Source organism: Oryzias melastigma, linkage group LG17 (genome assembly GCF_002922805.2).
Source record: "Oryzias melastigma strain HK-1 linkage group LG17, ASM292280v2, whole genome shotgun sequence".
NCBI lineage: Eukaryota > Metazoa > Chordata > Actinopteri > Beloniformes > Adrianichthyidae > Oryzias > Oryzias melastigma.
The window spans coordinates 19,607,227-19,633,682 of record NC_050528.1 but is presented as its reverse complement, the minus strand read 5'-3'; the positions used below and the strand labels follow the sequence as shown (position 1 = coordinate 19,633,682).

The window sequence follows — 26,456 nt, the reverse complement described above, 5'->3', positions numbered from 1 at the left end:
AGTGTTCTTGAGATCAGCGTGAACATAGACTGAGAGGTATTACTGTCTGTAGCAAATACCTACAACTAGAGTGTCCTCTAGCAGTTCTCACTATTTATTTTCAAAAACATCACAAGTTGCACCTAAGAATAGGTGGAACCCTCGACCAAACTATTAAAAATGATATGACTTGAACTTAGAAAAATATGATAGATACGTTTAAATTGGGGTACCGGTAGTTGGAATAATAGCCTATGACCCTGAAAGTTAAGGGAACTGGTGAAAAAGTGATAAGTTTTGCAAAAGACTTCTTAGATTTCCTACAAATGTGTAATTAAAAAAGTAAACGGAAAAAACAGAGTTTTTATTTAGTTTTTTTCCAAATTTAAGCAGAGAAGATATTTTCTTTCATCTGTGAATGATGTGAACCAGTCGGAGAAGAGGAAAATTGATCAAATATCAGTTGTTAAGATAATTGTAATGGTAAACACTTAGAATCTCATGGTTTGTTTACTATTTAATAGATCAACTTTAAATATATTTAAGTATTACATTTTTTAAAAGAAAAAAAAAACGTGACCCTTTTGAAAGAACCTACTCTGAATAGCTTTTATAGTAAATGGATATAACTTTCAAAAGTGTAGAAAAAATGCTTTCATTATCGCATTGGATTTGTGTGAAAGAAAAATTAATGTCCTTTGAATTGCAGTTATTGACAAGTCTTATCATTGTTTTTTCCCCTATTAAAACAGTTTAAGTTAAAATTGTTGCGATGACGTTGCTCAACTTGATTGAGTCAGCTAGGTTATCATTTTTATTATTTTTTTCTTGTGCAAAGTTTTTTCCTGTTTTGGTCAAAACAGTTTGATAGTAGATAATCTTTTCTTAAATAACATTTATCTTTTATATATATATTTTTTCTTTGAATTTAGCTGTGCTTGCAATACCACACCTAACTTCATCCTAACTATAAAATACACGTTATGGTTTTGTATTGGGGAAAATTAAACCAATCTGCATTAAACATGTTTTCAATATCTGTCAAATTCCCAAAACTTATTTTAATATTTTGTTAATAAAAATAAATGTTAGGTATTAGGCTGAAGTACATACATTGGTCTGTCCTCTATGGTTATTGGTATTAGTCACTTTAACAAGTATGAAGTCACTCTTCAGATTTTTTTTGGTCCCTTATTGCATTGAAGCTCCTCGGGGCGGGATCATGATTATGTGTTGAAGGATCCTAGAGGCACTTCAGTGAGTTTAGAACTCGTCGATTCCAAGTAACTTGACATGTTACCAATTTATTTATTTTTTCTCCAGTTAAGAAAACTGAAAGAACTGTTCTCATGATTTAAATATGCTCAAATACCTAACTATATAAAGAATCAAAAATGTAATTTCTGCATCTTTGGTTTAGTTTTTTTTTTTAATTGCCAAACTTCTTTTACCTGACAACACATATTATTTTGTCTAAAGCCATATTGATTTCTTCATAACATCATAGACCAAAATTGTGTTTTGGTGAAGCTACTGCTTTTCATCCAAACAAAAACCCCCCAAAAAAGAAAGAAATACGCTTTATAATATAGATGTTTAAACATTTAAAATGTATACTTTTGACTGGCAAAATGCTTGAAGGGTTTCTTGTTTATAACTGAATAACTCAAAACTAATAAAGCGGTTGTCTAAATTTTGTTGCCTCTGCACAATTTATGTTGGTCAGAGAGTTTGCTGGGATGTCCTAAACTTTATCACTTTATTTTTTCATTTCCAACAACAATCTTGATTATTCAATCACCCAACAAAAGCTTTAATCTGTAAAGCTATTATTAGAATTAAAAGCAGGTAAAGACCACCATCTCTACTTTCATTGGTGCCTTAGATTGCCTTTGCAATTAAATAATGAAGCACAGGAATACAGTAATAACCGATCAAACTCACAGTTCTTACAGTTTTTTTAGTTTTGAGTTGACTGCATACTTTCCACTTTATCGGCTTTTTACTCCTCAGACTTTAAAGCAATTAGGAAAACATCCTCCCTACTCTCACAGTTTGGAAAAACGTGTTTTGGGGGTAGATGGAACATATTTTGTGGGTTTAGGTCTCGCCCCATTGTCTGTGGGCCAGATTGCAGCACATGGCAAGGGTCTGTGGACGGTGGCGGTGCTCAAAAGTTGTTGTTTGGTGTCGGAGTGAGAGTAATGATGTTTGTTAGGGTGGCCATTTTGTCTCCTATCATAATCATGTGTCGTGGATGGCAGCCGTGTTAGCAGAGATGAGGAGTGGTGCTGTTGTTTGCCTCCATCTCTTTAATGTTTGCTATCTATTGCTCCACCTCCAACCACCCACCCACCCACTCTCTGTCCAAGCGTGAGCCTCCCTCCTCTTCTTTTTTGCTCTTCATTGTCACCCTTTTCATCTCTCTTTTTTTCTCTCCATCTTTGCCTGCCTGTCGTTCCCTCCTTCTTCTCCTCCCTCCCCCTCCTCCCGGCCTATAATTTCTAGCCAAAAGGTTAGCGGGGGTCTTTAGCACTGTGGTGACATTCAAAACTGAGTGTCATCGCTGTCTGTCTTGCTCTCTCATCCCTCCGTTTCACCTGTCTTGCTCTCTGCCCCCCAACCCCCTCTGCCTCAGCCTCCCCCCTCTCATCCTCCTCCTGCAGTGAAGGCCTTCTGGACCAAGTGCTGTGCCTAGAAGAGAGGCTGGCATAAATACAGCTCTCAAGTATTTCTGTGTGGGTTGTATGTGTTTTTCTGTGTGGAGGAGATGTTCTGTCAAGAACCCCTGATGACCAATATGCGCCATTTAATCCGTCTTTGACCTCTGCCGACGAAGACGTACGCCGTAGTCCGTTTCTCCTCTTCACCGCTCTTCTGTCCACTCGAGGACTCTTGGAGTTTTTTTATTATGTTCAGATGGATCCCAGTGCTGAAGAGGAACTCAATAAAATGAAAACAGATTCAGTTTTTATTGGTTCTTCTGTCAATGTGATGGCACAGTTGTGTCATTAATTCACAACATGGACACGTCCTTTTAGTCTCCCAGTCTTCACTTTGTGCATCAAGTTGTTCTTGTGACTGATGGAAGGTTAAGTGGAGTCTTTTCATTTAGTCAACATCTGGTCAGGGAAGTAAAAGATAAATGTAGAGTTAAAGGAAAGCAAATTAGCTAAATAATCGAGTCCCCTTGTGTTCTTACCTCATAGTTTTTCAGTTCTAGTGTAGCTCTCTTAACTATGGACCATAAATGAGATCTGGAGTGTGCCATTACCCTATAAAAATTGCTTATTTCAGAAATTACCATTTTTTTTTTTAATGCAATATAGATGGCGACATGTCTGAGCCAAATGACGTCAGGAAGCTTGTCCAACTTGGTATCTGTCATTGTTTCTATGGCAACCACTTTCGCCAATCAGGAGTAGGCTTTTTGGAAGTCCACACCCCTTCCATTAAAGGTGAGATTGGGAGAATCTGTCAAACGTTTCAAAGGTTTAACTTGAGTCCCAGCAGGCACCACATACTTTTGAGTAGGGATGGGTGACGTATTGGTGCCATTGGTATCAGCTGATATTTACATAATTTGAGTTTATCGGCATCGGTCCGATATGAAAAAATCTACCGATATTGTTCTTACTGTTTTCAGATGTACTTTATTTTTGAAATGAATACTTTCATTCTCAGCATTGGGAAGCTTATGCTTAAAGTCATAGTCAATAATTGTTCTGTTATCAGGTAAATTTTATTTTTGATGAGGATACATGCTGTTCTTAAAATTCCTGGTAATGAGAAGTTTCTGGTTTACACTTTAGCCGGAAAAAAATGATCAGTTCATCCCCACTTTTGGGTGATCTGATTGGTCAGTTTATAACTTGAAAAAACGTAAAATTAAGAAAATCATGAAACAAATAGGATGAGCAAGAACAGGTTAAAAACAAGTATGCTCTATCCTCTAAGCCTACCATAGAAGCACCTTTTTTATCCTATAAACCTTAGTCATTAAAGAAATGGTTGTTTTAGAGTACCCTATGTCTGTAGAGGATGTCATTTGGAGTCGAGAGTGAAACCAGTCACTGTTTTGGGAAAGGGCATCAGGTGAGCCTGCTCCTCTGGTCTGAAATGTCTTATCAGTGGTAGCGATCAAGAAACGTGGAGTCTGGGGTGTCGTTTTTTTTTCACCTGTTATCTGAATCTCTTTTCAGCAAGGTCCTTGCTTTTACAGGAATTTATTTGTCATTATTTTAATAAGTTGGAAACTCCAAGTTTTAAAAAAACATTTTCTAACTCAAATTATTCATTTTATGTAAAAAGCAATCTAAAATCCAGCCTTTGATGTTCATGTTGGTTTCTGAATCTGAAAAGATTCCCAGTGAAAAGGCGCCCTATAGATTTTAAATGTCTCAGTCTTTGAACACACGACTAAACTGAAGGGGTTTTCCCCAAACTTACTAACTGTACCAAAGTGTTAAGTCATTTGCATTGCAAAGCAACAATTTCCCCCCTCACCTGCAACTTTTTGATCTCCTCTCCTCGTTTAGGTTCATATCTGCTAAGTGGTTTTCATATCATAATTGAAGAACAAGAACTGGAATATCCCTGTGAAAAACAGAAATTTTAATAAAGTGGAACACATTTGTCAGCTTTGGCTTTTGAGCCCTGAAGGTGGAATGTCAATGATTTAGAATTGACTTTGAAATTGAGTTTTTTTTCCTGTAGCCAATTGCAGGTTTGGTAGGAAAGTTGGTGAAAGTTATGTGGTTATCAAGCTGTATAAATCAGTTTTGCATAAATTCAGAAAGTTTTAGATCCTTGATGTAGTCATCAGAGGAATATTTAAACCATTCTTAATATTTGTAGTGAAATCATCCTCAAAAACTGAACTATTTCAGTTTTTAAAATGTTATATTTGTAGTAGTATAACCTGGAAATAGATTTATAGTAAGCTACCTAGTTTCATACAGTTTTTAAAACATTTAATAAATATATCAAACTGAATCTTGTTTGTTTTATTATCATTATTATTTATTGTACATCCAATTGATTTCTATTGTCTCTTAAAATTGTGTTTGACCCCCACATAATTTAAAGCATTTTTTAACCCTCGTGCTCTCTTATGGGGCCCAGATGACTCCACCCATATATTGATGTGGTGGAAAGGTGGAAAGGATTTTACGTCTGCCACTGACACCAGTAAAGATAAAAAAATCTTTTATAGAAAAAAAAAGTTCAGCGTGCTGTCTTGTGGGGTCCAGATGACCCGACTTTTAATGTAATCATGCCTGGGATCGCACAAAGGTTTCAAAGGTGCTCCATATATTAAAAGTATTTCTTCAAATAAACCAGATTTTTATTTAAATGAACCTCAGATCTCTTATGTTGTGGTATTTATTTCCTAAATTTAGTAACTGTAGAGTTTGTTGTTATTTAGTCATTGAAGTAGTAAAAGGTTTTGAACAACGGTTTATTTAAAAGTATCTGCAAAACTGATCAAACTTCAGTCACTGGAAGATGATTTAGATAAAGTTGTCAGTAAGAAATGTGGTCTGAAAGATTAAAGCTGAACATATCTTTAATTTGTTCATGAAGTCATAAGTTTTCCTTGTGTTTTGATGTTTCAGTGAAATTGCTTTAGTGCACTTGATCAAAGCAAGACAGATAAATGCTATCGAGTACAAAACCCTTGTAAAAAAGGTTGTTTTTTCTTAAAAGAAGTTTCTTACTCTACATGTTGCCTTAGCATCGGTTTAGATAAAGGATGACTATTTATCAATTCACAATTGTCCACCACTGCCTCATTTTTTTAGTATATTAGTAATGATAAATTACCTGCATTTGGGATCCTTAAAAATCCAAAGTGAATTTCAATCTGCTTGCTTGGCTCATAGATCTCTCTGAAGTCAGTAACACCTTCCGCTACATGTAACACTGCAAATGTTAAAGGGAATACCTGGAGTATCCAAAATACTCTCCAATGTTCATCTTAACCTAGTTATGGAAAGGTTCAGGTATTTTTATGTAAAACACTTTGGCCCAGATTTAACATCCCAGCATGCAGATGTGCTGTCAAAGAAACCATGGAGATGTGTTTACTATTTCCTTTTCTTAGAAGCAGAAGAAACTTGTAAGACACAACTTTAAATACCAAGCAGGGCAGAGCAGTGGTTAGGTTTCTGTTGTTCTTGGTTGTTTTTGTTTTAACATAAAGTAAATTTTTTGTGTTTGTTGTAATGCAGAATATACAGAATAGATATTTTGTTTTTAGACAAGTTATTTAGGTTCAGCTGTAATCATATTCTTCTACATGGTGATCTATCATTACAATGTTCTCCTAAGAGATGAACAAAATCCATCTTTAAAAAAAGCTCTCTCCTTTAGGGAAGACTCAAAATCCTATTTGTCCTTGAATAATACAAAAGTAATTTGATGTGCCTTTAGAAAAAAGAAAATTAAATAAAAAAGACGATTATCTTTTCGCGACAAAAGATAATTTATTGAAGAATTGGAGCATTTTAAGCCAATTTCTTGCTACTTTCTAAGTGGGTGACCCCTGCCTAAAAGAGAGTTGCTGAGTTTTAGAAAATTTGATACTAAAGCATTTGGTGCTTTCATAAAAAGCAGAGATGGCAAATGTCTGGGTACCTCTTATTTAAACATTCATGAACTTAACGAAGAAAAATTGAAGCTTCACAGATGTCAGGACTTCAGTGTTGGAGCCTTAATGAGCACTGTGGAAATCAGTACCAGCAACCTCCTCATTTAAGACTGGCTAGATTCATTGGGGTTCTTACAGTGTGTAAATGCATGGGTTTATTTAAGCACAGGTGCTTCTTTTTCGTGATGGAAATGCATTCAGGAGAACTGGAATGCTCTGGTGGAGAGCCTGATAAAATGCTGCACTGGATGCTGTGCAGAAGTGAAGTGGCACAGCTGCTGAGCATGAGCCTTACGTGAACAGCATCCTTTGGCTGTCCTGTGGGGAGGGGGGCCTCAGAATACTCTACAACCTGAAAGTGACAAGGCAATGGTATGTGAAGACTTTGGTTAATGACAAACCATCAGTAGAAGTTATAAAGAGTATGCAGCAGATTTTATGGGAAGAAAAGATGAAAAAAGGCATCAGTGATCATTATAATGCTGCGTTCATATTCACTACTCAAATTCCCACCCTTCTTTCTTTTGATGCACATTGAAATTGCTGCTGGAGGCTTGTCTGAAATTGCCTGTATTTCTCAGTTACAATGCACGGAAGACTCGGATGATGTTGAGAGTTCAGGTTTACTTGTTTTGAAGAGCTTTACAGAAGTGTTGCTGGGTTCATGAAACCATTTAGGTACTCTCCCTGTACGGCGAGGTTCACAGTCTACTGCAGGAGCTGAATCTGAAAGACGGCTGCTTTCAGCTGTTCTTCTACCTCTCTGTGGCCCAGTTTGATGACTTGCTGCCCCGCATTGGTCTGAGGAGGGAAATAATACAGTAAAGAATAGAATTAGCAGGTGTTGTTTTTATATTTGTTTTTTGTTAGTTTCCATCCAAATGAGAAAAACATAAACTTCAGAAGGAGAACAAACATTCTCATCCATGTTGGTTTTGGACACCTTCATCAACATGCACAGGCCATAGTTGAGTTGATATTGATGGGTTGACTTGATGCAGATTTTTTGGCAAAGTTCAGATATTTGAATGCCCAAAACGCATCGCAGGACTTCTGAACGTGTCTGTACGTCGACTTAACATGGAAGCTGATCGCCCCTGATGTTCGGATTAGCATCTCGTGAAAATAAATGGTGTGGGGAAAAATCGAGTTTTAGATGCATCGATTATTCAATTAAATTTCAATTCAATTTTATTTATATAGCCCAAAATCACAAAGGAAATTTGCCTCATTGGGCTTCAATTATTATCCATTAACAGTTTTAAATAATTGTATGAATTTTAAATAATTAAAAAAAAATCAAATAATAATCAAAGTTACAAGTGGAATGAAATGCAAAGCATTTTTTGCTCTGTCATTTTTGAAGACCACATAAACATGGCTGACCTTCCAGATCTCGTCATTCGACTGGCCCAGACTTTACTTAAAGTGACTGTTTGGAAGCATTATGGCTTTCATAGTGTTGAGGGTCAAATGAATAAAAATCATGCAGTGGTTTTCTCCTTTTGATGCTGTAAAAGATTTTTTTACATTTTTTACAATTTGTATGTTCTCAATAAAAGTTACTTTTTGTCTAAACTTAAAACTGCACTTTGGATGAGAAAAGTGAGTAATATTGGTCTAGTGCAGGGGTAGGCAACCCTGGTCCTCGAGTGCCACCTTCCTGCAACCTTTATTGGCTGAGCCAGGTAATCAGTCATTAGTAGGTACCCATGACAATTATCTGGTTCAGGTGTGTTCAGCCAATAAGAACATGCCAGAGCAGGGTATGTTGGAAAGCATGCAGAAAGGTGGCACGGGTCAGGATAAGCAGTTTTTTTAGTTTTTCAACTTCAGAAAGAGGCCTATTGACATGCCCCTGCCTTTACGGAGCTGCTGCATTTTGATTGGTTGATTGGATATTTGATCCCACAAGCAGTGAAACACGACTGTAATGAAGCACAAACCAAAACCAGGAGTGTTTTGACTTCAATTTTATGAAGATATTATATTGCTGTAATAATAGATTTAGAGATCCCTTTAGCTCTTCAGGGGGTTGGTAATTTAACACCTCGGCTTAAACTAGAGATGATTATAGTCTCAGGTCATAGTGGCACGAGTGTTTTGGTTTCATTAAGAATTTACATTCTTAAGTATAAATCTTTTAACAATATGCGTTTTAAAACTCTGTTTTGGCTCTTCTTTTCAATGCCATCACCTAAATTCACCTGCTTAACAGCCAGAGCCTCAAGTCAGTGTCAGAGCCCACATAACAGGTTTTTAAGCTCAGTGAGCACATGAACGCGCACACATGCTCGGTCTACTCTAGCAGGTTCCTTGTCCACCTCCTGTGGCCTACTTCTCTCGTTTTCTCCCTCCCTCTGTTCCTCCATCCCTCCCTCCGTCTGTGTCCTCTGGGATCAGGCTGAGAGCCGGCCAGTGGTTTTTCCTACCACATGGTAAAGGCAGGGAACAGATTGGATAAACACAGCCCTTTCCTGCTGACCCACCCCCGCTGACCACCCCCTCCCCCACACACGCACCACGCACACACATTCTATCCATTAACAAAGCAGCCGTGCGTAAAATAACCAGAATTTTTCTAGCCTCACTGCTTCTTTCTTCTCCGTCTCTTGATCCTCCACCTCCTCCTCCTCCTCCTCTTCTCTCTTCCTTCCTTCCGGGCTTAAAATCCCAGCCTCAAACACATGGCCCTGCATCCCCTCACTTGAGCGTAATTACACACACAGCTAGCCAGCTCCTGCATGCTGTCCTCCATTTGCGAACAAAGGTATAAATTATAGTTGCTTAGATCCTAGTGGTAATTTGAGGTGGGTGGGTGCACACGTGTCCTCCAGAGGAAGAAGGAGATCACTTATATTTCAGGTGTGTAGTTTGGCTCTTGTTGCTCGTCGGCTTTGCTGTCATAGTATGTTTCTTTGGCTCAGATTTGTTGTATGTGTCTCAAAGGAGCCATGGTGCTGTTGACATGGCAGAGTCAGTAGTAAAGCCTGCAGGCTACAGACAGTTTAGCTGCCAAAGTGTTGACAGCACTGGAAGAACTGCATTGAACCGCAATTGGCTAATCTCCCTGCCTTCTTCCTTTCTTCACTACTGACATGCGAAAGGCCAAAAAAAAAAAAAACTTGAAAGTTTTTGGTAAAGTTTGACCGTACCAATGAAACAATAGTACTAAACAAAGAATTAAACTAAGGTGCACTTAAAGTGAACCAGTTAATTCCCCCTGATAATCAAAGTTTTAGTCTGAATACAGGCAAGGGAACCCTAATCCAGGACCAGGAGCTTCTCTTTGATCTTTCTTTCAATGTGGTCTTGGTTAGTTTCCAATCGATCCAAGCTTTGGTTCACTCCGAGATTCTTCAAAGTGGTCCGGGTGCAAAATAACTGAACCAAAGTGACCTCCGTAGCCAGTTGTCACTTGATGTAAACAAAGTAGGAATGAAGCGACAGGACAAATGCAAAGAAATGATTGTCATGTTATCAAACAGGAAAAAACTTGTCCAACTCCTTACTTGTTAGAATGTTTGTTTTAACACAGCTAAAAAAACTTCTTACGTGCTTTTCTGTCTTTTACACATCTTCTGCTTCTGTGACGTCATCCCAAAAGCCACATTTTAGTTTATTAACAGAATTCTCCTAAAAACAATACAATGATGAGGCACAGCAACTTCTTGAAATGTGGTGGGATCAATGTAGGCTCATTAAAACGACTTTTATCGTGATGCATATTGCTTCTCACATTGTTTTCCTGACATCTATCTGTCATTAACACTGATCATCCTACCTACATAACTTGCCAGTAACCGTCTTACAGCATGCCTCCGCCAAATCAAAGTAGCTGTAAAAAGTGTACTACCTGACGCTGATACAATCGTTCAAAATTGGTCAGCAAACATAAAGTTTGAATCTGTGAAATATCCCAGTTTCCAAACCGAAATTTACGCCTCTATTTGCTTCGCCCCACCCTTGTAATTCCTGGCCAATGAGTGAAGAGATCTTTAGTCCCATGGTTTTGTTTGGAGGATTTTTTCCGGAACAGGAAACTCGCCTTGACGGCAATCTGAATACAAACCAAACACAAGGTTCAGAACTCGATCAGAAACAGATTAAGTGGTCTCAGACCAGAAAAAATGAATCTACCAGTCTGAAAACACCCTGAAAGGATGTTAGGATGACACTTTTAAAGCTTTGTAAACTACAACCCTTAAAGACAAAGTTGAGAAAAGAGGTGCAAGAAAGGCACCAATCCTGGAAGTTTTTTTTCCCAGCTAAAGTTTATGGCTAGTTTACAACTTTTCTAGAAATGCAAGCCTTTGTATGCTGTTGTAAAGCTCACATTTACATTAGAAAGCAGTCGTTTTGGATCATCTCTATCTTGGTTGGTGATTGGCCCTTATTTTCCATTTGATCAGCTTTTCTCGCTGCCACATTCATAAAAATGTGGTTGAAAAGTGCCAGCCAAACTTTGTCACACTACTTGAAAAAAATTAATCGCCCCCACTGGACATCTAAACGTGTACCGTGTAATATTAACGAGAAAAGACACGGTTGAAGATGGCTTGTAGCTGGAAAATCTCTTGGTCTGCGCTGTAGGGACGGTTTTCTTTCACACAGAGCAAATGAGTTAACTCCACAAATATGCATGAAAGTGTTGGGACAGCCGGAGGAAATAAAACATTCACTTGATGGCAAAAGTTTTTATTGGCTAATGACGAGTGCAGCTCACACCACACAGCAGCGACTCAACAGCAGATGTTATTGAGAAGATGAGCAAGGCAGCTGGAGGAAAATCACCAATGCGGCACAGTTTGGCCAAAGACATAGTTCTTTGGAAACCAGTATAAAATGAAGTATTAAATGCTTAAATTTACATAATTACCTCAAATTATGCCTTAAATCTGTCATCCTGTAATGTTATTAATGAAACAAATAGCTTCGTTATGGTCTTTGTTTTCTATTTTCAATGCCTCATAATCAAACTTGCTAGGCTTTTTAGTGACTTGGAAACTAAACTTGAACAAAGGTATGAAGAACCAAAAAAGTTATGATCAGATGCTAGATCTGAGTTTAGTTCCACTTGAGCATTATCTGATGTTCTCACTCGGATTGCAGAACTCTAGTTGAGCAATTAAAGGCACCACAAAATGTAGACATAAAATTGTTGAACCAGACAATATAATTGAGCTCTTTATTATAGCATGATATAAATAAAGGTCCAACATGAGCACTTCAGTGGCTTCACTCTAATGCTGCTGGCTGTCAGTGAGAGGCCATTTAGTTGCACTGACTTGGCAGGGATTTTTTTGCGGCTTCGGCTTGGCTGAATGGGTGGCCTTGATAATTGTGGTTTGACAAATCTGCAGTCTACAGTCTGTGTGAGTTTCAGGGTCTGGCTGATGATGGCCGGTTCATTTCCTAATTCTGCTTAAACCAGCGCGTTCTAAAGACTTGATGACCACTTGTGGTATTAGGTTGGATGAAAGTTGTGAATCAGTTTTGTTCAAACACTTATGTTTACCTACAGCAACAGAACCAAACTGTATTTTCTCCATATGTTTTTGAATTTGGGGATCCCACAACATTTTAGTAAAAGTCCCAAAACAGCTTTATTTTTGGAATTTTTTCTACAATAATAAATGGAAGAAACGGAGACTTTCTCTTATTTCAATGTTAAGCATTTTTTTGTCATTTCATCACAAGTTCAAATATTTAACATTTATTTTGCAGGATTTTGGCTAAAGATTAGTAATAAATCCTAAGTGATACCACTAATATTGGAGCAAGAGAATTTTTTTTATTTGGGTTCTACTCATCTTCTTACCAAAATCTGGAATCTAGGTATGACATTTATAGTTTTAGATTGTGACCTCTGAAACATGAATGTGGTTTTATGAAGTCATGTGAAAAAGCACGGATGGTTTTTGACACATTCGTGTCCTGCAATCAGTTTAATTAGGTGGAAATGCCTCAAATGTTCACACCTTTTGTTTTTGTGTTTTATCACTTGAAACAGAGCATGCTTCTGGAAAAATAGAGAGAAAAATTCTGTCAGCTTCTCGTTTTGGTGTAGAACTGCAAAAAAATCCATGGGTTCTCCTGATTAGCTTGTTCTCTTCCTTATTTGACCACTTTTACAGACCGCTTAGAACCTTTTAGGATTTACTCATCTACATTTTCTCTTTTCTAATGTACATAATGTGCACAACTTTGGTCACCTCTTCAGACCGAAATGCTGTCTGATGTAAACTGTGACTAACCTCACTTATGAGTGATGTGAGACTCATTCTCCAGCAGACCAGAGCTAGCTTGTCATGTGCACACCAGAGTTTAGGTGAGCTTTCACACCTATGAAGAGGAGCGTTTAGGAATCAATTCTGCTTTGGACCAGAAGTTCTCTCATTCTTAGCTCAGTAATGTTCAAAAACTTAAGATAGTTATCTTGGCAAATGTTTTCAACATTAATCCATTTTCGTTGTTGTTTCCCACTTTCCCCTATTGTATCCAAACCCTATGTTATGTGAATGCAGAGAAATGCTCTGAGTGTATGCATCTGTATATCTGTATCTATAGAAAAACATACCTGTGAGAGTACTCAATGATTCTATCACGCCAATGTGCTAACTGGGTATCTTCTTGACGGACATTGATCAGAACAACACTCCCATTTCATGCAATAGGACGCAAATGACTCCTACGTGTAAATGTTTAGTTTGAGCCAAGGTTACCTAAATGTTGTGTGCATGATCTGCAGTTCTCACACTTTCATTGCTGCAGAGGAAGTGTGTAGCTACAGACTAGCACATGATTAGTGCATCTCATGTGCAAACCAAAAGCTTTCAGCGTGCATCAAATGTTTGGTGTGTTTTCCTGTTTTTTTGCATTTTTTTTTATAGAGGACAAAAGGTCACATATAAAACCAGTTTCAACAAAGGTTTGTGTGTAGAATGAGCTCCCATTCATTATTTTGTGAGAACTGTTGTTAATTATCAGAGTCCAGCCATAAATTTGTTTTTTATTGATTTGTAAAAATACTAAATTGAGAGAATAACTGGATTAAATGTTGGTTTGAACCTGGAGATTGGTTTATCAGAAATGCAATCTCATCTATTCAATGGAGACTCCTTTTTGGTCCAGAGCTTTGGTGTTTTACTAGCATGTCCCAACCTTGATAAGATAGCATATTTCTAATTAGGCGTCTGCAGTTACATCTCATGCCTCAATTCGTTATTTTTCCCCCAATAACTTAAGTTAAAATGTATCAGCAGAAGCTTATATTCTGACTGTTTCTCTGCGTTCTCAGTCAGAACTGTGTTTGAGTCTGCAGAAGAAGACTACTTGAGGTTTTGTAATAGTGGCTGTGGTTTAAATGATAGTATCAGTTTATATCAATGGACTGAATCATGGTGTTAAATTTAAAATTGGCAATGAAAACCAGTGTCAACTTTCATCATCAGAACTTAATACAGAGGAAGTTATCAAGTAAAATACCCATCCATTGGTATCATTTCAGACTTTTTTATTTAATACATATTTCTAAATTTCTAAAAATCAATGGATGTGACAATTCAGAAAGATTGCAACTTGACATTTCAATGCAAATGTTTAAATATTTTGCCTTACATTTTTTAACTATAACATGAAAGATACCAGAATTATGATACATTTAAACCTAAAACTTTAAAAGTTAAGTTGTGTCAAAGTTAGCTGTATATTGTTTTTCATCCAGAACCCAACAGTGGGTCCTGGATGAAAAAACAAAGTGAATAGCAGTTTTTTTTTCTTGAGGTGGTTTGTGTTACTGGTGACATCTTGCGATGTCGAGCAGATCCACAACAGCTCGTGTTTTGTGTTCCAACATTGTCGTACAAAAAGAAAGATTACTGACAGATGGAGACCATGCTCAGGCCAACTGCAGTTTTGTATCCAAAAAAAAGGGAAACCCATGCAAGGGGCTGTATTGGTGTGAATCTGCTGCTGCAGGTACCAGTGAAGAAAAGACTACATGAGCATTTCTGTCCAGCTTTAAGGGTTATCGGATAAAAAAAAGACTACATAACAGTTTACTGTTCATCTTAAAAGTTATAAATGCCAAATTATTTTTGGTTTTTCTTTTAAACAGAGCACAGTGCTGTTAACGTAATGCATGTGTGGCAGTAGAGCAAATGGAAGCACCGGGGGGCTGCGTTTTGGAAATGTCAAGACTTTTTTTTTTTTTAATTGAGGGATACAAATCCAAATTTCTACTAAGAATATCATGTCAGAATTTCAAGTTTGGAGAAGTGGACTTGGCGTGAATTAACACTGGCAGATGTGTTAGCCACAGTTCTTTAAGCTGGTCAGCTGACAGCATATCTGTATCACACTGCCACCGCAATAAATGCAAAAGCGTGAGGTGGTGCTTCAAAAATACAGTTTATGTTAGATTTTTTTTTCTATCTAGTGGCTCTTTTAACATTTTAATTGTTTTAATTTTTATGAAAAAAATGATGGGATGTAAAAAAGAAAAAAAAAAACGTAAGACAACTTGTAATGACCATCCCCAGTGCATTTATTTAATGTCACATCCCCTAGCTTGTTTTTTGAGTGTTTGTGTTTTTACAGCCTAACTTTGCACTGACACCGATTTTTGCATCCTGCACCTTTAGATATCTGGCGAATTCATTACTGGATGCTTGTCCAAAAATGTGCTCACAAACTTGATGTCACGTGTGAGAGGAGCAACTGTCCAAAGTTTTCAAACTCATTGCTATATAGCAGCATTGACTGTATATCTGTATATCTCATTGTCACTCTGCCTGAAATGCTCTGCTGCGCCACGTTCGACGCTCAATTCTGATGCAGGACCTCTGATCATAACTGTACATTGACTTTAATATTGAAACTGGATGCATGAATTGTGTTTGATGTGAATGCAGCATAAGACTTAACCCAAAGCTTTGCTCTCGTTTTCCTGTAGATTCTTTCTCCAGGTCTATTGGATGGTCTCTATTAGGGTTGCACGATATTAGAAAAACGTGCAATATTAGTGGTCTGACTTGCAATATGTGCAGCAAAACAACTAATACACCGTTTCCATTTCACTGCATCAGATTTTATTTAAATAAATACAACGGAACTTAAATTATACTACAGATGAGCTACGTCTACATAGGAGGCGAGTATTGAACATTAATAGGTCCATCCGATTGGTCAAATGTGAATAGGACTCTATTTAAATATGTCAAGCTGCCATAAGATTGTTTGTGTAAGCATTTAAGGTAACCATTTATTGCAATTTAAGTCGCTTTTTTCTATACAAATACTGGACATGCTGATATTGTAATAAAGTTGTGATGTATTGTGCAGGCCTAGTCAGTATGAAGCCCCAAACTGATGTTTGCTTAGAGCTCTAAATACTAACGGCTCACTCAAAATCCTGTTGTCTACATTTTTGCATGCAAGCCAGTTAATGATTTTGATCTATGGAGATGCTTGACATTCATACTTGTATCTTCTGTATCTCATACAAGTATTGGTTCTAAAAGTAGTCCCACTGGCAAAAAAAAAACAAAAAAAACAATAATCCTTCCCCTAAAAATGTTTACTTCTGAATCTTGTTAGATTTTAATGGGTTTTAAATGTCTTGACCTGAGCAGTAGCAGTAAAAAAAATCTCATATAAATGCCTACAGTAAACTCCTTTGGTAACATCTAGAGTGCACGTGTTTGCACACATAGATGTGTTTACTGACAAAAACACAAATGAGCTGAAGTTGAAGCGACAAAGCCAGAGGAAGTGGTAAAGAAAATAAAGCTAAAGAGAGTCGAGAGCTCAACTTTTCAGTGGTGGAGGGAGGTATCACTACTGAGTTGATGGATAACTGTAAGGAGAATGACATAGACAAGAGCGAGGAGAGGAAGTGCAGCTGTCCAAGCTGCAGATTAATGTTATTTTGTGGGATGCTATCAGAAGAAAGAGACTCGGTAGATTATCTTTGCCTGCCTCCTTTTAACTGGAGCTCTGGTGTGAAGAAATACTCCAGGCAGCTGTGCACACACGGCAACCTCTTAAAAGCAAACCAGGTTTCATTTATTTTATATTGTGTAATTTATGTCTAATGTGGGGTGTTTTTGACACAGCTGACAGGAAATCTCTTGCCTTCATTGTAGCTTGCAGCAGAGGATGTGAAATTGCATTCTTAATACTCTCACCTGCCACACAGGAGCACGTGATGAAACTTTTTCCTCTCCCGCAGTGATCGAAAAGCATGTGAAGTGTTGTTGTGCATTCTGTATTCTAGCAGTTGAACCCAAACCATCATTTCATGTAGTGTTATTCAATCTTTTACTGCGGTTATTTGGAATGAAAGAAAGTACACCTTTCTGAGACTGGATTCTTTTAATTTATTGCATTGTGTTTTGCTGTCAAAGTAACTTGAAATCCTGGCTAGTGCGGTCAGTTATTTAGGGTTACTTTCAAGTTGATTTTGAGGGGGAAAAGTTACAATTTAAAAATGCTCTTTACAAGAAATGTTAAAATAGGTGATGGGAGCATTTCAGCCAAGTATATTAAACACTCTTGGACACCACTACAGCGTCAAATTGCCTTTAATACTGGAGAAATAGGGAGGAGTCAGAGGAGTAGGGAAGCAATTCTCATGCTTAGTTCTGTTTCAAAAACCACAATAGACGATGTTTTGTCTAGATTTTAAATATAATTTTAAGCATTTAATTTAAATCTTTGCCTTTTATGTTCTGTTATTAAAGTTTTTAACTGTTTTGTTAGAAAGATGTTTGATATCATCATCTGCACCTGGACATCGTTCTTTTATCAAAGAAGTTTGTTAGTCCAAACCTTTCCATAATATATTGCTCAAACGAATAAAACAATTTGCCACTGGTGAATGTCGATTTTCTGTTTTAAAAAGAGCCACCGATTATTGGATGAGCAAAATTTGAGGAATATTTGTTTTAATTTGATTGAATTTTTGCCATTTTCTGTTTTTATATAGCAGAGACTATGCACATTGGTTCTAATTTGTTTCTTTGTTAGGAGCAATAAAAAAAAGACGGTCAAGTATCACAACTGTGAAATCAACACAAGGCTATTATGTATGTTTAGGTACCACTGCAGTAATATATATATATATTTATAATATTATGAATATTCTTTCTTTATGCAGCTACCTCCGGGGTTTTTCTTTGATTTATTTTCTATCTCTACTTGACATCATCAAAACAACTTTAATCAAATATTTTATTTTTTGTTAATGGCCAAAGTGATAAAATGTTCTCCTTCTAATTCAGTAAAACAAACACATTTCAATTGGACCAAAACAGCTCTCATTTGGCAGAGTTTACAGTGTCCCTTTGCAACTTTGTTCCAAAGCACTGCCTTAAATTCAAGCCAGGTGCGTCTATTCAGCGTGGAAATACTGCAGTGTGCCAGAACCTGACGGGAAGCAGTGTGGTGGTAAAATTCATTCAGATCCAGGGCTCCTATTACTGTTGGTGATCATAACTAATGTAAAAAGTCTTTAAGTTGGCAGCTTCTTTAGTGCATCATGGTGGAAAATGCTTGTTGTTTTTTTAAACAAAGCATCGCCATTGTCCCTTAGAAACTATTCAAAGGTTCACTTTCAAATGGGCCTGTTAACATATTTACTTTTGGAGAGTGTTGTGGAAATGAACACGTCAGTTGTCTTTCCAGATAGTTTGGTTTTTAAATGTCAGATGGCAATTTAAAGATTTAACGAGGATTACAGATATTCTTCTCTTCCATTTCAGATTTCTTGTACAATCTTGAAGATATTTTCCATTGATATTTTTTTTAATCCTAGGTCATTCTTTCTTTTCTAAATGTTTGGTTAATTAATGTAATAATCAAATACTCAACTATTAAAAAAAACCCTTTTGCTACATATTTATCCAGTATGTTGCTGCAGAAACTAGAGGAAAGTTTCAAAAACTTGAGTCATCATAAACATTTAAGAAGCCACAGAGTATTAAGTATTTGCTATAGCTGTAGTATGTGTAGATGTTGCAAAGATGATACATTAGTTTATGTGGAAAACAAAAAAAAAAGAGAGAAATTCCATATCTGGGAAATTTTATAGCATTGTCCATTAGACTCTTTTTAAATTGAATTTATCAGCAAATGCCAACAAATGTATATGAACACATTTGTTGTTTCTGTTATATAATGCTGTTGTTCACACTTATATACACTTAAAAGAAAGCTGTTACAGAATTCATGAAAGCTGCCAGAATTACTGTATTACTTTGCACTGTTTCTATAATAGACATCGCATAAGCTTTTAGCTTTTGATATGGCTGAAAAGGTATTTTTGGTCTGAAAGGTATCATATGGGAAATAAAAATGTTTTTTTTCTAAATATGTACTTTTTAAATGTTTATTTCAGTGAACATTATTTCCCTTTCTTCTGCTTTTTAAGCAGTATCATTGTATCTTAAGTAGAGAAAAACAGGCAAACTTGTGCATAAAGTCATCTTTTTGGACTGTAAAAAGAAGCTGAATTACCAGCAAAAATAAAAAATACATAATTCTGAGCAATCCTCACTTAGGTAACATCTGGGATTTGAACCATAGCCCCCATACTGATCGGTAAGCTAGTTGTAATGAAAAGAGTGCACAGCAGTTTGACGGAAAAAACTCCTCAAAAATTGCAAACTTTAAGCACTTTTAAATACGTTGTAACTAGAGAAACATTAAGCATTTTCTTGACTTTAACTGATGTAGTTTAAAATCTGATAACATTTTTGATTTGAAACACAATTGGTACAGGTTTTTAAGTACTCTAATGTATAATTATAAGAATATATTTTATATTAATATAGATGAATATTAATATTTTATATAATTATATTTTTTATAATGCATGGTCATAGTGTTGACTTCTCAAATAAAAACTTGTAAAATAATTGTTTTTCAAAGGGAGAGAAACTTTAGAACTGCAAATGAAGTTTTGTGTCATCTTTTAGATCAGTTAGATTTTTTTATTCCTCTTTGATCAATGGTTTATGTCTACTTGCTGGCTCCACTTCTCAGTGTTGGTTCTCTGACAGACGGGCCTGACAAGTCCACCTATTCTCTTAAAATCTGACTGCATTTTGACACTGACATTCTGCTTGAATTGGGATCAGCCATGGGGGACATTGCAGTTCATGTCATTTACTGTCTGGACTGAAGACAAGTGTCATCTGGAGATGGAGAGGCAAACTTCTCCTGTTCTGACTGCAGCTTGGAGATGCTACTGGTCTTCTGTTCAGCTTTTATGACACTTACCAACTACTTGTTCTTATAGGCCACTGTTCTGCTGGTTTTCAGATATTCCCAATAAATAATTACAGCAGATGTGTTCCAGTCAGAAGGTGCTAGAGTGATTTAGGTGAAAATCAAGCAGAGTATTTGCCTTCTGGGCCTGGAACCTGACACATGGGCCTATTCTGCAAGTGTTCTGAAAATGTGGGAGGGGTTTAGGGTAGTCTCTGCTGCTGCTCTTCGGGGAAAATAAAAAAGATATGTAGATCGGTCTGAAAAATGTAATGGTTTATATGTATTCTTGGGAGTTTTTTTTTACCAACTTGGGGATTTGTTTTTTTTTTAATTTGTTCATTTTTGCTTCTTTATATTAGCATACTCAGCTTTTATTTCAAAAGTTCATTGGTTCTTCCAAAGGTTTTTAGACTTGCTTTTTATTGCTACTTTAGCCTTATTTTGTTTTACAAGTGGTAAAAAAGCCACACCTTCTTCACTTACTGTAAAGAATTTCCACATTAATGAAATGTTTGTTTTAGACAGGTCTGTTTGTGTTTCTTGGTAGCATAGTGATTGACTTGGTTCCATTTAAGGAAAATACCTCACAAGATGACGTTTGAAATTAGGAATTTATGTTACTTTTTAACATATCGCTGAGCACATACGGTAAATTTCCATTCCTGGTATATAAAATGACAGATCTCTGCTATTAATGCAGATCAAACAGGAGATAATTGTCTTTAATTGGTTGGCATTCCCTGTTATCGATAAAAAATAAAGAATGAGCCAGCCATGAGTTTTAATTTAAATGTTAAATGTGTTTTGTCTGCTTTTCCATTATTCACATGCGCAAAACTTTGATAAAAATTCTAGAAATGTGAAAAAAAATACAGTTTTGCATTAAAACTGTTTCCATCAAATCATAATTACGTGAATAAACACAAACCAACTCACGTGAATTCATTTAAAACATGGCGACAGCTACAAAGCTTTGATTTACAGCAGATACATTCAAAATTCTGTCAGATCACTAGAGCTCATCATCATCTATCAAAGGAGACGTCGGCGTCTTATTCAGACCATGGAGCGGCAAGCTTCACGAGAGTGGCACCAGATGAAGTAATTTTGGGAAATCACGATTGGTGATTTTGCAGAGGAGCTGTGGAACCAGTAATTCTGCTTGACACACTTAACTTTTGATGGGCTCTGTGAGGCTGTGGGACGTCTTGTAACCAGGATATCTGGTTGTTGGTCATGTGACTCATTTAATTTGAAAAAAGTGTTTCCTTTGCATTTTTGCGAACTATATAATTTCAATACACCTCAAAACCACCTCCAAGCACAAAAACTTTTTTTTGATAATTTTATTTTTCAAAATGTACGTGTTTCCATTAGGCAAATTTATTATTGCAAATCCAATCTGTGCAATTTCATAGTCATGGAAACACAGCTCGCAGTTGTGTCTGTCATAGATTGTTAAAGGGAACAGTGAGAATTTTTGTTATTTCATGAATCTGATGTCACTAGTGTAGTGAAAGAATGAGTGATGCTGTATGAATGTTATCCATTTTAGCTGAATATGCTGCAGGAGGCTTTAGTTTTTGATGTTTGTTTCTGGAAAATTACTCTTTTTAAAACTTAATTCAACAACTCACCTCTTGCCCTTCACACAGTGAGACATTTACAGTACACTTTAACCGAGCCGTTTCCTTGTTGTCGACGCATCTTTTATTGTGTGGAGCATTTTTAAGTTTAGTACCATCAAATATTTATTTGAAAAATTTTGCCTACTAAGTTAAGTACTTTTTGCCCTCATTGCCTTTCATGGTGTCTAATGAACAGAAGCGTGGTTAGGTAAACCCAGTGGGGGGGGTTGTACAGTTGGAGTGTGCTGGGGGAAACAAACGAGACGCCCGGGGGTAGGAGGGGAGTGTACTCTGGCATGTACATTTTGGCTTGGGTGTAGCTTTTTTGCGGCCCATAGAAGTAACGAGTAAACCTCCCCCACCTCCTCCATGTGCTACTACGCATTCATTCATGCCTTCCATCCTCCTGTTCATGCAGAGTGAGGCCACTCAAATGACAGTCTATTTGGATTCTTCGAACTTTTCTAGTTTTTTTAGTTTAAATAAAGAACGCCTCCGATGTGCATTTCTGTTTTCCTTTAAATTCCCTTGGAGAACAAAGATTCAGTGGGTAACACGCTTGAAAAGCAGCAGGTGGTTAGCTCCCTTGTCTCAAACATCTGCCTGGAATGACTAAGTAGTTAGTTACTGAGTCTGCAAGCCATTCAGCTGGCTGACTACTGACTGACTGGTGAAGACTCTTTGCCCTGTTGACTGGCTGATTTCTTGCAAATGGCAGCTGCTGCTGTTTGGAGTTGCATCTGCTTGGCCCTTTGTTCTAACACACACTCGGTGACTCCGAGTGTGTGCTGGAAAATAAAGAAGTCCTTTTGTTTGGTTATAAAATGGAGCTGGGGGCAGGGTTTGGGAGGGATGGAGGTAGAGGGGGGGGTTGCTAATGTGAGATGTGTGTCTGAGTGTGAATGTAGACTTTTTGTTTTGTTTTTCCCTCAATGGCGCATGTTTTTCTGTGCGAGTTTAAAGCAAGGAACTTTCTGCAACTACTCAAAAAGTTACAACAGTAACTCATTCTTTATATTTATTCATTCAAAACAACATTAGTGAAAAATATTTTAGTTTTTAATCAATTTTACAGCACTTCAGTGTGGATTATCATACTTTAAAATAACTTTGTCATTACTGCAAATGTGTTATGTAATGATGAGATTGCAACAGTTTGACATTTGAATAGTCACCTGAGCAGTGACTGTGTGGTTAAAGACCCACTCCTATGAAAATTGTGTTTTGAACATGTTCTTGTAGCATTGTTCTCATCATGAAGGTCATATTCAGATTAATTCAAGATTAAAACTGTGTTTCTGAGGTTTTCTTTTTCAAAGTGTGTTAGATCAGGGCAGAGGAAAACCTGCGGTTTGAAAGCGCTCTGGTTTGTGATGCAGCAACTTCCATAGGCTGGCCAAAGTCTGCTTTCTCTGCTACAATTCTGATTCATCCACTTGCAGACAAATAGATCCATTAACGTCCTCAATTGAGCCTCATCTGGCTCTAAACTGCGCGGCTGGATTGCTCTGATATTGCTTGCTGTTTTTTTTATATTAGCTTGGGCTTGTGAGGTGTCATAGGCTAGCAGGAGAGTGTAAACAAAATATTGATGGGAAATTAACGTAGCCTAACTTCCATGCAAACAGTCCCTCCCACAATTTAGAGGTGAATTTCTAATAAACTCTTTCTTCTCTACAAAAACTGTCTTTAAATACAACAGTCTTTTTGATTTTGGCTAAAAATGCAATAATCATGATTAAAAGACTACTGGGAATGACTTTATAATAGAAAACATATATAGTTGGAGTGAAATTGTAATGTTCGTCTTCCCCCTTTGTATGTTTTTTAATGTATTTCAATCTAACTACACCTCAGTCAGCTTTTTGTCTGTTACTGATTTAAAAAAATGCTGTCATATTCATTTTTTATTTATTTCTCTACTTAAATCCTAAAGTTGTTCCATTTAGGATCTAATCTCAATGTTTTTTTCTTCTGTGTTTCCTTTTGAGTCTGAATTGCAGGCCATATGTTTTTGAAGTTTTTATAATACTTCACTTTCTACCTGAGTTTTTGCTTTCATTTTAGCTAAGACATTTGCTTCAAACAGGAGACTGAACGTTATTGTTTTCATTGTTATGAAATGGTTTCTGTGGTGTTTTAACCAATAGCACTCTGAACTTCAAAATTATTTGCATGTCTGGGGTTGTACAGATATTTCCTATAGATATGCAAAGGAGAAGGGGATTCCACTTTTATTTTCTTTCAGTTTGCTTTAAAGACCACTTTAAAGGTGTACCATTTTATTATTCTAAGTATTATTTTAATAAATTAAAAATGTCAGGGATTTTAGCAGTACAATTGATTCATGTCTTTGAAATGTTTTTTATGCCCTTCATCGAAAATGAACTATCAATGCATTACTTGCCTTTAGTCACTTGTTGTATCGGGTCTAACAAGCTTTTTTTTTAATTATCTTTTCCCCGTTGTCTTTTTCCCTCTGCAGCAACCATAAAGAAGATCATGGAGTAGAAAGCTTCAAATTACAGCTATCTGATTAGCTCTTCACTGCACAGCACACCTCTCTCCATCTGTGGGCCCACCACCCAGCCATGGCGGACCCAGGGATGTTGAGTTTATTTGGGGACGATGCGGGGCTGTTCTCGGATGGATTAGATGGTTTAGGAGAATGCTTTCCTCAGCAACAAGCCCCTGGCCAAGCCAATCCTCTGGCCCAGCAGACTAATCCCTCTCTGAACCACGAGCACCAGGGAAACAGGAGTTACCACCAGGGAATGATTCATGGTGCAGGCCCTGGCCCAGGGCAGCCGAAGTTGGGACAAATGTACGAGCACAGTCCCTACACGAGCTATGATCAGTCAGCTGCCCCCGGAGGACGGATGATGGCCCAGAACGGTCCGAGTCAAGGTCCGGCAAATGTCAGCACGGGCATGAACGGTATGGCCTCCCACTACCATAATAACCCTGCTAACTCCAGCAACCCTCATCATGGGTATCAAAGTGATGCTGGAGGAGGAAGTGGGGGAGGAGTTTGGGGGCAGCAACAGCAGAGCAGAGCAGTGTATCAGCAAGCATCAGCAGCACCAGGGGGCGGTCCAAACCAGATGGGAGGCTACCAGATGTCTCAAGGCAGTTATGGTGGAATGCAAGGTCCACCCACATCCAGTACAGCTCGCATGAATCAACACTACCCCCCACAAAACATGGCCCCTCCTCCTGCTCAGGATCCTTCTCACTACTTAGGACATGTTGCAATGGGAGGGGCCCAAATGAGACACCCCCAGCCTCAGTCACAGTCCCCGGGCTATCCCAGTATGGGCCACACACCCCGGTACCCACACTCCCCCTCCAGACAGTCTACACACCCCCACCAGCAAGGGATGGCACCGTTTGGTGGTACTCAGTACTCTGGATACCAGACTCAGTATGGTGCCATGGGTCCTGGAATAGGCCCGGGTGCAAATGCTAACGTCAGTCCCAACACCAGCCAGTCTATGGGACCAGGGCAGCTTGGTCAGAGGTTCAACCAGGGAACGGGCTCAGCACCCGGCCAACAGGGACAACGATACCCCCAAGGAGCACCACACCAACCCCAAACTCATCAAACCCATTCTGTCCCATTGCAGCAACAAGGAGGGCAGCAGGGCCAGCCTATGCATCCCCTAAACCACCCCCACAATCTCAACCAACCCCAAAACCAACCGCAACCCCACCTTGTTCCCCCAGCTCAGGGATCTTACCCCTCCCCATCATCTTTGTCTCCCATGCGGGTTTTAGGAACCCCAACCCCCCCTCCTCAACAGGGCAGGCCTCCAAGCGCAGGTCTACCTGGGCCTCCAGAGGTTGCGGCGTATACCACCCTGCAGTCCCCACCCAGTGCTATGGCCCATGCACAAAGACCTCCCCAGACCCCTCTCTCCACCCCACACCCACAACACCAGCAGCCTCACAGCATGCCCCCCAATGCAGGGCAAATGTACCCTGGCATCGGACCGCAGTGTGGGCCTCAAATGGGACCAAATAGGCCTCAGCTTCAGCAGCAGCAGGGTAAGGATCGGACAGTCATCCTTCTCCAGAGCTGCCTTAGCTTTAAGTTCCCTTACTATTTATTGCACTATATGTGTTTGATGTGTCCATTTCTACAAATCCAAAATCCCGTTTCTTGGAAATTTTCCAGGAGTCAACTACAAAAAACTTCTGTCTTTCGATGCTCACTAGATAATAGACCACAGTGCATCAACAATTTGTTAATTGAAAAAAATTATTTAAATGTTTTTCCCCCATAAATCATTCCCATTTTTATAATCGGAACACTGGATTCATGAATAGTTTTATTAAATGTTTATATTTATTATGTTTTTACTTCAGCAAATGGTGACATTATATTTGGCTTAAAAAAAGCAGATAAAGTAGTGTGCATATGCCAGAATTGCGTCAAATTCCAGGGTACTAGATAGTCCTACACTATATCGTCTTTTAGGGGTTAGGGAGCAGTGAGGGAACTTTGACATAGCCATAGTCATCCGTGTCAGTAAACAAAGATTGAGAGAAAACTTTCCTCTACAAAAATTTGACTGAGCATCTTAAGGCCAAAAATCTAGTGCAACTACTTTAGAGTAGACAGATGGTAGAGAACATGACACCATCTTGCTTCTGGTGTGAATTTGTTTTTACGCTTTTTCTGTTAAGATGGAAAAAAATAAGGAAGAGAGTAAAGAGTATATTTAGGAGATGGTACACATATTTTGAGAAAGTCCTTTATCCTCACAGCATTGATTTTAATGTGAAGGGCAGAAACTTTGTTTCATCTTGCAAAAAATTAAGAAAAAGCTTATATTATACTTAAAAAAAACATGTGTTTTTAAAGCAGTAAAGGTTGAAATTTTGTTTTTTTAAATATTGGGGAATGTTTTTGTACCATT

The 26,456-nt window shown here is 37.8% G+C and overlaps 1 protein-coding gene across 5 annotated transcripts in view; it reads left to right on the top strand.

The window, feature by feature from the left end:
• Positions 1-26,456, top strand: part of chd7 (chromodomain helicase DNA binding protein 7) — a 94,062-nt gene that overhangs the window by 3,960 nt on the left and 63,646 nt on the right. For all 5 annotated transcript variants that reach the window (XM_024273350.2, XM_024273346.2, XM_024273349.2 and 2 more), the window contains exon 2: positions 24,020-25,581. In XM_024273350.2, coding sequence (XP_024129118.1) covers positions 24,126-25,581 — 1,456 coding nt within the window. In that variant the 5' untranslated portion in view covers positions 24,020-24,125. The remainder of the gene's footprint in view (positions 1-24,019; positions 25,582-26,456) is intronic.